At 43.5% G+C, this 13,259-nt stretch overlaps 1 protein-coding gene across 1 annotated transcript; it reads left to right on the top strand.

Annotated features, from left to right (window-relative positions):
- Positions 1–4,385: 4,385 nt before the first annotated feature.
- LOC128425064 (uncharacterized) lies at positions 4,386–8,105 on the top strand. The gene is made up of 9 exons (XM_053411557.1): positions 4,386–4,496; positions 4,684–4,818; positions 4,955–5,136; positions 5,382–5,518; positions 6,191–6,284; positions 6,497–6,826; positions 6,956–7,127; positions 7,363–7,502; positions 7,767–8,105. The coding sequence occupies exons 1-9, from the start codon at positions 4,403–4,405 to the stop codon at positions 8,088–8,090; spliced, it is 1,608 nt and encodes a 535-aa protein (XP_053267532.1). The 5' UTR covers positions 4,386–4,402; the 3' UTR covers positions 8,091–8,105.
- Positions 8,106–13,259: the final 5,154 nt, after the last annotated feature.

The raw sequence follows: 13,259 nt of genomic DNA, 5'->3' as shown, positions 1-13,259 counted from the left end.
GCCTTAAATAGGTGCCGACAGCGCCCCCCTTGACGGGGAGGGCGCATGCAGGCACAGCGCCCCAAGTGGCAGGGAGGGCACCCGCATCTGGCCACATTTATCCCCCCTCCTTTTGCATCGTCGGCCCGACGATGGTCAGAAAAATCAAATTAACACCAAGGCCTAAAAATGGCCAACTGGGCATTGGACATCGGGCCTAGGGGTGTATTGTTTTCCTGAGGTTGTAGCTCAACAGGGCAAGGAAGATGGTGGACATTTGAGTGGTGCCCTGCCGTGGACCGAGCAGATCGGCGCAGGGCCAACTGACCGTGATCTAGCTGCTCGGGTAGGAACCCTAGGGGAGCTGGTAAGGAAGAAGGCAAACAAGCAACAGGTATTGAGATACTGGGCCTGTTCTCCAATGGGATCAGGACAGGAGGGCTTTCCAAAGGCCTGGTACATGGAACCACCGCAGACTGTGGACAAAGGGTTTCCTGAACCAAAACCCACAAGTCTCCGGCATTAGAGGACTCATCATCCCGTACGGCCAAGGACGGCGGAGAGGGCATGTTAGATGGGGAATTTGCAACCTCATGCGGGACCACGGCCTTGACCATGTCCCGATGTACGCGTTTGACCTTCTGCGGGTCATTTACAGGGGTAACCGTGTACACTGCTCCATCACCGCAGGGAGCCTTCACAACCTGATGGACCTGGGCATTCCAAAGGTCTTGGATTTTATGTCGCCCTCTAACGCTGTGGTCCCTCAGGTACACTAATTGGCCTACTGTGAAAGGTAGGTCTCGGACCCGCTGATCATGCCGCGATTTTCTTTTACTAGTAGCAGCCAACAACCGTTCACGAGCACCCTCGAAAGCAACTCTGAGTCGAGCTTGGTGTTCGACCACCCAGTCCTGCACCCCGCCAGGTACTGGGTCTTGAACTCGACCCAGAAGGAAGTCCACAGGAAGCCGAGGTTCCTGCCCAAACATTAGAAGGAACGGCGACTCACCAGTGCCCTGATGAGGTGTGGTGTTATAACAAAACAGCACCTGGGACAGACAGGAGGCCCAGTCCCGTTTTCGTGAAACTGGTAGGGTACGAAGGAGGTTATGAAGAGTTCTATTAAACCGCTCGCATTGGCCGTTACCCGCAGGGTGGTATGGGGTAGTACGGGATTTGGTGACCCCGTACAAAGAGCAGAGCTGGTGAATCAAAGAACTCTCAAAGTTCCTTCCTTGGTCCGAGTGGAGGCGGCCTGGAACACCGAACTTATAAAACCACTCCTGAACTAAGACCTGAGCCACAGTGGAGGCTCGTTGATCCCGTGTAGGGATGGCGACAGTAAATTTACTAAACACGTCTGTCATTACTAAGACATTTTCTAAACCGTTCCGGGAAGGTTCCAATAGTGTGAAATCGATGGCCACAATCTCATTGGGTCGGGAGGCAAGCAGGTGGCCCATAAAACTATGTGGCACATGCCCTGAGTCCTTAGCGACTTGGCAGCGCTCACACTCTTGAACCCAATTCTTAATGTCCGAAGACATTCCTGGCCAATAACAGCGTTGTCTGACCAATTCTGTAGTTCGCTCGATGCCCTGGTGGCCGTGCTCTTGGTGAAGCTGGTTCAAGGTCTCCTGCTTGAGAACTGCAGGTAATATTAACTGGAGAGCCTCCTCTCCCCCGTCTGAGCGGAAGACTCGGCGGAGCAGAACCCCGTCTTTCTCCACCAAGCGGTCCCATTGGCGCAGAATTGCCATGACTGGCTTGGGCAAATGTTGCCGTTCAGCCGAGGTGGGCGGCGCTTTACGTCGCCAAAACACAAACACGCTTTTTAGAAATGGATCATCTTCCTGTAAGGAGCGGAGATCAGGTGCAGAGTGTGATGGGAGAACTGAGACTAGGGACTGAGTGGCGGACAACCCCGGATCTGTTAGTAGCACTTGCTGAAAGGCTAGGGGGACCGTAGTGCCAGGCAAGACATGATCAACTAAATTGGTGCCAGAAACATACTGCCGTGAAAGCGCATCAGCGTTTCTGTTGCTGCGACCTGAACGATACTTAATGGTAAAGTCAAAGTCGGCCAATTGAGCGGCCCATCGTTGCTCTGTGGCCCCCAATTTTGCTGACTGGAGGTAGCTCAACGGGTTGTTGTCGGTATAGACAATGCACGTATGCCCCAACAGATACTCCCGGAACTTCTCCGTCATAGCCCACTTGAGTGCCAAGAATTCCAACTTCATGGAACTATAGTTTGTCATGTTGCGCTCAGGGGGTCGAAGGCCTCTGCTAGCATAGGCCATGGGTTTCACGCAATTGTCAGTCTCCTGTGAGAGTACAGCCCCAAGACCACTATAGCTGGCATCAATTTCTAAAATGAAAGGCTTTCTGAAGTCGGCATATACTAACACTGGGGACGAGACCAACTTTGCCTTTAAGGCCTCAAAGCTCGCCTCACACTGAGGTGTCCACGCAGCACCTAAAGTTAGGCCTGGCCCCTTCTTGGATTTGGTACCTGCCAGCTCGGCCACAAGTTTATGCAGAGGGCCGGCCAATTTTGCAAAGCCCTCTACGAAGCGACGGTAATAGCTAGCGAAACCCAAAAATGAGCGTAGTTCTGATATGTGGCGGGGGCGCTGCCACTTAGACACAGCCTCGATTTTCTTGGGATCGGTGGACACTCCCTGGCTTGTGATAACATGCCCCAAGTAACCGACCTCCCGTCTAAAGAATACACACTTTTCGAGTTTCGCTTTAAGACCTTCCTTTTGGGGCCGATCAAGCACTATTTCCAGCCTCTGCAAATGTTGTTCCACAGAGGATGAGAAGACAATAATGACCTGAGGGCCTACTCTGCGTGCTCAAGAGAAGATTGCACAGAGTTCAAGCCCAGCAGGCTGCAGCAGGTTTGGATGAATCCTCCTCTGAAGAGGAAAACATGGCGAGGAACTTCTCCACTGATGAAGAAATGTGAGTGCTGTGATTAGCTAAACACAGTTGCTGCAAGGGTACTTACTGTTGCTACTGCCTGGCATTAGCTTGGTGTTTGGTAGCTGTTAGCTTTAGCATATTTAGTTTTTAACGGCCTGCCTGACGTTTATGTTTAAAAAAAAAAATCAGAGGGAACCATCTTCATAATTTAACACTATGGTTTATTTGTGTCCTTCAGTTCTTCTCAAGAGAAGCTGTGTGCTTCAGCTCCACGGTCCCTCCTGCAGCCTCCGCTCCTGATGCTAACCTGCTGTCTCCATCACACCAAGCAGCAGACCTGGATTGACAGACCCTTCTCCAGAGCTGCCCCCTCCCTCTGAAACCCCCCTCTCCAAAACACTCTTTGTGTAGTTTTTAAAGTATTTTTTGCATGAGAATTGTTGATCAAATCATTTCCAGCAGATGCCTTAATGTAATGTTTGTCCACAATAAATGACATTGATCATAACATATTGGTATTTCCTTGCACTTCTACACCATGTTATTGGCAGATATGATGCTGATTACATTAAAGCAGTGAATGCTCTGCTTTAAGCAAAATAAACACACAATGATCCAATGCTTTTGAAGTAGAATGGGCCCATTACATTCTGAAGAGAGTAGCTCAGTTATGGAAGTCAGAAAATTACTTTCTTTATCTGAGGTTCCAGTCATTTATAGTCACAGCAAAGCTAACAGGTCTGGTTGTCTAAGTGGCGACCATACACAGCAAATGTGCCAGTGTTATTTTTTTAGTGTTGGTGTAAATTAACAGGGGTTACTATTAATTTTACTCAGAATTGATCAAAATTAACTCTCCCTAGAGTCCGTTGCTGATAGTGTAAGAGTTGATATCTGTCGTTCTGAGAATCACTCTGAATTTACACTCTGGCTCGTTCAATTGGCCACACCCACCATTTGAATGGGTCACCCTTGGCAGGTACTGGCACACGTTGGCACACACAGAGTCAGCACTCAGACTGCAGTCATAATTGTCGTCCAAATCTCTTCTTTCTACGGTAAGTTATGTTTCGGTCGATAAAATTGTCTCTTTCGGATTGATATTAGCGGGGTTTTTTTTGTGGTTGACTTTGGCTGCTAGCTACCTAGCGAAGTTGGCTAGCTAGCTAACGTTAGCTTAGCTCGCTAGCCCTGGTCAACACTACGCTGGACCAGGGTTTAGCAAACATTACTTCCTCAAATTATTAAAAGTGTATATAAAGGAAAGGGTTTTTGAGTAATAGGAATGTATTGAAAAGGTTGTACACGATACAAGTATGACAACATTACACATGTGCAAGCAGGGGCGGCACTGCCACTGTGTGCAAGGTACACCAAGAAGTAATTGTACAGTGTTCAAATTACCCCCCACCCCGCGCGGAAACACTGGGTGTAAATGTACGAAATTAGGAATAATAATAAATTATGCCATTCTTGTCTTTGAAGCAACATGCTGGTTCCTGTAGAGTGTAACGGAGTCAGCAAATGGGTCAGGGTACCACAGGTGGAGGACGAGTACAATTACTCCCAGTTTTTGCAAGCAGGTAACTAGGCTAATTTGATTGTCATGTTTATTTGTGCATTTAGGCTTTTCCAATGTTTTTCATAGAGACTGCAGATGAAAATTAGCTTTCCTACTCACTCCGGTGCATTATTAGTTCATCAGCTCTGTTCATTAATGCATGTTTGTCCCTCCCAAATCTTGCTTATCTAAAGTATCTTATGTTTTAGTGCTGGCAAAATTCAATTTGCCAGGTTCTGCTTCCTTGAGCCTGAAGGATTCCTCTAACGTGGAAGTGGATTCTGACATATTTGATGAACTCTTGAAGTCATCTGGGGTGTCTTTCAGGGCCGAAGAATGTGATGGTAAGGGTTTGCAGGCTTATATTTTAAATTTTTAAGAATTTGAGTCTGTTTTCTACAAAAGGTAAATGGAGCTGTAACTTGTTTCCTCTCGTGGTCAATTGCGTCATTTATAATGCAAGGCTGTGTGTTTTCTTAGGTAGCAATGCTGAGGTGGAGTTCTCAGAGGGCTCATCTTTATCAGACTGGTCACCATCACCATCACGTGCATCCCAAGGGTCATCATCATCAGGTTCTGACTCAACGCTGATACTGGAATCTACCAAAGCTCGGAAAAGACAGCTGGTTGAAGGACCCCTGGATAGCAACGTTGCAAGAAATGTAAGTTAACCACCTGATATTGACCCTGATGTCAATTAGACCGATATCAAACCGTACATTCAAATTTCACAATAAGTATATTAGTACTGCAGCTTCAGTAGGTGTCGGACTGAAGACCCAGAGCTCGGTTATATTAGCTAATTAATTTATCATGCACCCCCTAACCAACTGTTACATCAGCCCGGGGCACAGGCTGAAATACCTACTGTACCTGCAGTGTGAATGTTATGCATTTGTCGTTTCAGAATGTTAGAGTCGCTCTGTATTCAAAGCCTGGTGGAAAAGAAATATTCAAAGAGTATGAGAAAACAAGCACCATCAGTGATGTTACAAGAAGAAAGATGGTAAACATTCTTGTGGCAGATATGGTGGAGAGCCATGGGTAAGTGAATGCACTTGCAATAACAGGTTGTGTTTTTTTTTTTCGCTGCCGATTATGTCTTCACCCACACCCATGTGCACATCAAGGTTATTATAGTTTTGAATTTTTCATTAGTTGTTGTTTTTATTTAGCTATTCAATTTGCTTTTTTGTTTCAGTTCAGTTTTAGTTTGCTCAACAAGTGATGAAGCAGTTTAGTTTATATTGTTTTTATTTTGAGGAAATTGACTAGTTTTTATTTGGACTCAGTCTTAGTTTTTCAGGTTTTAGGAGAAAGCCTCTGTGAGACCTCTAAAGATTAACTTTTTGCCTTTTAGTTGCATCCCATAATGTTCCCATCAGTCCTCATCACGTTTCCATTTACTCTTATCTAGCTGTGGGTCGTACTCTAAGTTGTACCATATTGAGTTGAAGCCTTTTCTTCCGGTAACTTTAGCATCTCTAACTACAACTAAGCTGATGTTATCTGACATTCACTTTAGTTTTAGTTTTTGTATTATTGTAGTTTTTATTTAGTTCTCATTTTTGGATTTTTTTTTAATATTATTTATTTAAATGTTCTGGTTACTAAATAATTTTTTCACTGCTAGTTTTAGTTTTAGTTAACTATGATAACCCAAGTGCATATAAATGAAATTTGCAGTTTTTGGAGGAATGATCTATCTCTTTTCAGGAGGGTCCCTCCGGTGAATGTGCGGATCCTCTATGCACTTGGGATTACAACACTGTTCCCTAAATTGAAGGACCCGGATTCCCAGAATGGCTATGTGAGTATAAACAGTAATGCATCCCCATACATTATGTGTTGTTAACTGTTTTTGTCTGTATATAACATCTATTGCAAGCCTGCCAGTCCTGGTTGAGGGATCCCTCCTCTGTTGCTCACCCTAAGGTTTCTCCAATTTTTCCCTGTTAAATGGTTTTCCTGGAGTTTTTCCTCAGTTGATGTGAGTCGATGTGTTTTTTTGTTTATCAACAGGAACATTTCTATGATCACCAGAGTGGTTCCGGCTACCTAGCGTGGAGGCTGAAAACTGTTCAGCGGAACTCTGCTCAAGACAGCAAAAAATCCAGGACCAATTTCCAAGAGGGCCCCAAGACTCCACGCAGTATCCATTCAGATGAGAAGCAGTTGACTGGTGATGAATGCAGGGAAGCCATATCGGTGATGAAACACTCAAGTAATACGACCCTTGTCAAAAATAAGATGAAGGCAACATTCCAGCACAGGCAAAAGGTGGTTCAAGACCCGGATACTGCCTCTACTGTCCTGGATCTCTTTCCCAGATTCTTGGATACACCTGGCTTGGTAAACATGAAATTAATTACTGACGACTTTGCGATTGCCTTATTTTGCTTGACTGTTTATTAATTGACACCCATAGCGCCATAACAATGGTGTTCTCATTCAGACACACACAAACGTTTTCTGTTTAAGATCGACCAAGACTTCACAATGATCTTTGGTGAGGAGGTGTCTGGTAAATTCCTCTCCAAGTGGCCAACATTTTTCAAACCAAGAGTCATCGCAGATTGCTGCAAGAATCTAACCACGAGTCCGCATGTGGATGAGCTGCTTCTGGCTGCACAACAGGAGTCTGATGATAGTGGTAAGTGTTAATTGAATAGTGGACACAGATTGCACATGCCTTTAGTGTACACAACAAAAGAGGACATTGTTGTGTTCTTTCATGTTTTAGCCCCTTTACTACAAATCACATACTGCACCTTACTGCTAACCATATTCAATCCATGGTGTAATTTAAGAAAACTTTACTATAACTGATGCTGTTATGCTTATAAGGAAATAAAAGAAATTTTATAGTGTCAATTCTAATTCTGCAGTGTGGCATTCTGAAGAGTGGGACTCTGAGATGGCTGCCATCCTTCTGCTGCTTCACCTCTTGCCTCCAACAGTTAAAGGCAAGAAGGCCGGCAAGATGAGCGCATCGGAGGCTGCTAGACGCCTGATCAAGTTCATGAAGGTATTTTCTTAGGACTGCACATTACTGATGCAAGGTTTTCATATAAGCTGATATAAGGTTTTCAGGTGCCAATATGGCAGGGTAATTGGGGGGGTGCAGTTAAATTGTTTTAAAAAAGTCATCCATCTATTCATCACACAAAAATAAATGAATGTTGTGTACATTGATAGATCCATCCCTGATCCCTGAATTCAGTCACATGAATTAAAATGACTTGAGTAAAAACATTCTCTCTCTCTCTCTCTCTCTCTCTCTCTCTCTCAGGTGGGGTCAAGCATGGAGACCTTCCTTAAAGAAACTGGCCCCAAACAACCCTTTCTTCTCGGTGTCGGAGAAAGAAGCAACAGCATCCAGGATTTTTATGTCATCCTGGACCAGAAGGCCATTCCCTGCAGGATGCAGACTCCAGTTGCTGCCTTTGATGAGCTCTTCAAGGCACATTATGCTTTTGCCGTGTCGTATGATGATGCGCTGTCCAGCTTCTTCATCTTCATCCAAACCACCGTGTATGGCATCGACGTTGGCAAAGTGAAAGAGAGTCCTCGGGTAAAAGAAATCAGAGCAAGGGTTCTTCACTCTGAAGTTTGAAGACTGATACATTTTGAGCAGAAATGTACACATGTTACATTTGCAAGGTACACCACACCAGTTGTTCAATGTTATTTAGACATTTGAAGTTTGAGCATGGATTGTATCCGGGAAGGTCTCTGCGCTTGAACTGTGGAGAGCCTGGTTGTTCATTTGTTTTTTGTACATATTCCGGTTACCAACGTCACCTATCTCGAGCACATAAAGACTGTCTTGATCCAGATCCCGTCAGCAGTTTTGAATTTGAGCCTGTAGCTGGACCTTCCTCACCAGTGAATGTGGATCCTCCTGTGAGGGTCACTACACATGTTCCAGTTGAAAAGAAGAATATACTGGACATGTGCAGCTCTGTTATTGCTCAGGTTCAAGCCTCAGGTGTTCCAGAGAGTACTGTGCAGTGTTTAGTTGGCTCAATGGAGGAACTGGTTAATGACATCCATGCTCACACAAAGGAAGCTGTTGTTAATTGTTTGTCTTCTGATGCATCTAGAGAAACTTTGGATAGAGTTGAGGGTTGTTTTGATCAACTAGAAAACCCATTTTCATGTCTTAACACAGGATATAAAAGGATGAGGCATTTTGAAAAGAAATGGAATATAGTAGAACCTGTAGAGCATGTTCTGGGTGTCCGTTTTGATGTAAGAAGAGATAGAATAACAGGCACGTATAGACAAGTTCCGGTCAATGATAAGTTCATGTATGTACCTATCCGGGGGTCTCTCTCATCTATGTTTAGTAACAGTGAACTCTGTAACAGTTTCCAAGAAGTAAAACCACACCAGGAGGGATTTTACAGAGATATAAGTGATGGGTCCTACTTTAAAAATCATAGTTTATTTTCTCAGCAAGAACCCGCTCTTCAGATCCAGCTCTACTATGACGATTTTGAAACTGCCAATCCATTGGGCTCAAAAAAGGGAGTGCACAAACTTGGATGTGTTTATTTTGTTTTGAGAAATTTATCACCAAAGCTCAATTCTGTGTTAATGAATATTCATCTTGTCGCTCTCTTTCACTCAGAGGATCTTAAGAAATATGGGTTTGAGCCAATTCTGAAGCCACTTATTGATGATCTTAAGATTTTGGAGACTGAAGGAATACAGTTGCCCTTTTCAGCTACACCTGTGAAGGGTTCAGTCATTCAGGTTACAGGAGACAATTTAGCTCTACATGCACTTTTTGGTTTTGTTGAATCATTCAGTGCGACATACTGCTGTAGGTTATGTTTAACTGATAAAAGTGAATATCAGTCAGTTTTCAGTGAAGATCACCCAGGTTTAACTCTACGTTCAAAAGACCTTCATGTTGAGCATGTTCGTGTCATCCAGGAAAATCCTGCTTTGAAATCAACATTTGGTGTCAAACGAGATTGTCCACTCAATTCCCTCCAGTTTTTCCATTCATCAAACAATTACGCTGTAGACATAATGCATGACCTGCTAGAAGGAGTGGTGCAATATGAGTTAAAGCTTGTGTTTCAGTATTTGATCAAGAATTCAATATCCCTGAGTTCATTGTCTGAAAGAATTGTTGGCTTTAATTATGGATACACACAGAGAAAGAACAGACCAGGTGGGCTTAAGCTGGATGACAACAGCAAAGATCTTGGACTTAATGCTATCCAGTCTTGGTGCCTCCTACGCAATGTCCCGCTGATATTTGGAGATTTAGTTAAAAGAGAGGATACCTGTTGGCAATTGTTACTCCTTTTAATTCAAATTGTAAATATTGTGTTTTCACCAACTGTAACTCATGGTATGACCTGTTATTTGAAACATTTAATTTTTGAACATCACAAACTTTTTAAATCCATCTTCCCAGAGCACAATCTCATTCCAAAACATCACCATATGATCCACTACCCAAGCTGTATTAGAAGAATTGGACCACTCATACACATTTGGTGCATGCGATTTGAAGGAAAACATAATTTCTTCAAGAAATCTGTGAAAAACTTCAAAAATATTGCTAAGACTCTGGTTAAGAAACATCAGGCTCAGTTAGCATTTCATTTTGAGAACTTTTATTTTCAAAGATTACAGTTTGGTCCGATCTCCGAAGTGTTGGTCAGCAGTACAGAGGGTGGAGAGGTGCTGAATGAAGCTTTTGATGTGTCATCAGTTTCCACCACTTCCTGGGTCAAAAACTATGGCACAGAGTATCAAGTTGGGATGTATGTGGTTACTGGAGTGGAAAATGAGATGCCTTTGTTCAACAGGATTGACAGTATAATTGTTAAAGACAACAATGCCTATCTTTTGATTTGTAAAGTCTCGAATATTTTTTTTGATGATCATTTAAATGCATTTGGTATTGAGGAGAAAAATGAGGTTTTCACAGTGATCTGTGTAAATGACCTGGTATATTACAGACCTTGTGATAGGCAATTTTCATATGACACAGATGACCAAGTGTACCTTGTTCCATACTGTAATTATATGTGAATCCATGCTAATTGTTAATCTGGTGTGGTGTCCATTTAATAAAACTATTTTTCTAAAGAAGTGTTTGCCTTGTGTATTTTTTGTGATGGGTTTGGTGGGTGGTTGTGGTGGTAAAGGGTGGGTGGGTTTATTGGTAGTCAAATTTTACACCCATTGGTCTGAATGCATTGGTAGTCAGTGTAGCATTTTCAACTCCAGTCAGTGTAACATTTTATTATAATGACACTAGTGTAGAGTATTATTGACACTACACATATTAGCTAGTGTTAATTTTGAACTCCCTACAGTGTTGAAATAACTATAGCGGAGTGTAAAAACATTAACAATAGTGTTAGTGTTAAATTAACACTGAAAAGAGTGGACGCATATACACACTTTCTTGGTGTTAAATTTAACACTCTCGGAGTTGATTTAACACTGGCTTTTTTGCTGTGTAGCATTGTTTAATATGTGTATCATCAAGTTTGTGTATCAGTGCTAAATACATCCAGTCATTAGTCAGAGTCCACCCCTGAGGTAGGGGTTTGTCTATCAGAAATCTACTATATCGTCACATTAGGTTTCTCTTGAGCTCATGGAAATGACCATCACCTTCCACTTACTGTCACCTGAACCATACTGTTGTTTCTGTATCTACAGTGACTTTTAGGAGAACATCTACTAGAGGGCAATGTATAAACAATAATACATCTTATTTATATAGAGCTTTTCAAGAAGTGCAAGTACTTCACTGAGGGAAAGCTAATAAAAACAATATATGCAGCCTCACACTTGGATTTAAACCAATTTTAGAACACATTTGCTTATACTGGAGATCTTTTAAATTAATGTCACAGAAATGATTTCTGATAGAAAACCCCTGCCTCATTCATTGTAGTGTGTTTGAATAAGTCAGGCTGCCGATTACCAGCTAATGATTTAAGTGAAACATCTATTGCTATTGTTGGGCCAGAGCCCAGCGGGGGGGCCAACAGACACTGAAGCCGAGAGAAACAAAGGGTTGTTAAACTTTGGGCGGGAAAACATCCTCCTGCAGGCTCAAGAATCTCCCCCTGGTGGTGGAAAAATGTCCTGGGGTTTTCCCAGAAACCCCTGCTCAATTCCAAGCCCCGCCCACTCAGATCCATTTCTGACACTCAATTGGCTTAAAGCCAGCATCATCCTATGACCAACTCCTCAAGGAGGAGGACCTCTCAGGTAATTTAAAAGCCCATGAACCCCAAACATCGCTGCCATTTTACCCTGCTCTGAAGACAACACCAGGCCCCCTTCGGGGCCTCCCAGCTGATTTAGGTGCTAAAGGGGGCAACCAGAGTTATTTTATTTCATTTCTTTTATTTCTTTATTCAGTCAACGTTTTTATTTTCAAAAGGACTTTTGTTATTTTAACTTGAAGAGGCCGCGCACAGGAACTCGCTCGCCGGTCGAGCATCACAGACTTTCTTTCCAAATCCACAGCGGCGTTACCGCTGTTCATCCCTGCAGAAGAGACGAAGCTGAATTCCATTCCAAGAGCAAGAGAAGTTCGCTCGATTCGGCCCAGCGCTGATCTCCGTTGCAACCACGAGACCCACCGGAGCACCGCTTAAGAGGCCAGGACACTGATTTTGTTTTCCAGGAATCCGCCCGTTCGCACGCATCCTGGGGTTTAACGAGACATTCACTGGACTCCCGGAAATCCGCGCCCCACGCGCAAGCAACACCGCGGAGGTCACAGTAAGAGGCTTTATTGTCTGGGCAGATGTTAATCTAATACGTAGCGTATTGTTTTAATACTTGAACGTATTTGTTTTGTATGAGACCGCCGAGTCTCTAATGTTTAGCGGCGACTCGCCACTTCCGGTTTCCGGTTACGGCCTTGTGCCACAGTTTTTAAGCGCCGTGAGCAGCGTCTCCAGCTCATTGTGACCGTTTGAACAACTTTAAAGAGACTTTACCGTTCAAACCTCAGCACACAATGCCACTTGGGTGCTGAGTGGTAAAGTAAATGTAACTTGTCTCTGACGGTGCTTTTAAGAGCTTTGCTCTCTCCTTGCTCTCTCTCTCTCTCTCTCCTTCTAAACCGACCTATACACACATCCGATCTGTATTTAGAATACAGTTCATGTAACATAGTTAAATCTATATTCAGAGAGGCTGGACACATCTGGAAGCCATGCGGCCGAACGCCAAAGCAGAGACAAAGAATTCTCTTTGTCTGAAAATCCCTTGGTGCAATTCATGTGACGACCACCAGTGTGAGCTCCGGCCACATGGTGTCATTAACATAGACTCCATTTTGAATAACGCAAGTTAAACCACCATTTTGAATCTATTATTGCCACGCCTCCTCTCTCCCTCTCCTCCCATTCTGGCTCTAAATTCATAACGGCTCCGCCATCTTGTTTGTAGTCAATCCGCCATTTTGAGAGTTTTTAGGCCTTGATTCCACGAATCATGATCGGCCGCCATCTTAGATGTGACGTCACCAAGTGACTGCGTCATCGCCACGCCCCCTTCTTTTTCTCTCTCTCTCTCTCGCTCTCTCACACACCCACACACACACACACACAGAGACACACCCACACAGACACACATTGATAGACACAGACAGATACACACACAGATACACATAGATGAATACATGTGTTTTTCTAAATTGTGATAAGCGGCTGCTGTTGTTATCTTTGAAATATGGGAGTTTGTTAAAATGATGAATCATTAAATAACACTAACTTTATTTCAC

This window comes from Pleuronectes platessa, chromosome 19 (assembly GCF_947347685.1).
Source record: "Pleuronectes platessa chromosome 19, fPlePla1.1, whole genome shotgun sequence".
In the NCBI taxonomy this organism is placed as follows: Eukaryota; Metazoa; Chordata; class Actinopteri; order Pleuronectiformes; family Pleuronectidae; genus Pleuronectes; species Pleuronectes platessa.
This window is presented reverse-complemented; position numbering and strand designations above follow the sequence as displayed.

Coding starts and splice junctions, on each gene's coding strand:
- LOC128425064 (XM_053411557.1), top strand. CDS start 4,403: ATGCTGGTTCCTGTAGAGTGTAACGGAGTCAGCAAATGGGTCAGGGTA. Junction 4,497..4,683: donor CTCCCAGTTTTTGCAAGCAG/GTAACTAGGCTA, acceptor CTTATGTTTTAG/TGCTGGCAAAATTCAATTTG. Junction 7,128..7,362: donor ACAGGAGTCTGATGATAGTG/GTAAGTGTTAAT, acceptor CTAATTCTGCAG/TGTGGCATTCTGAAGAGTGG.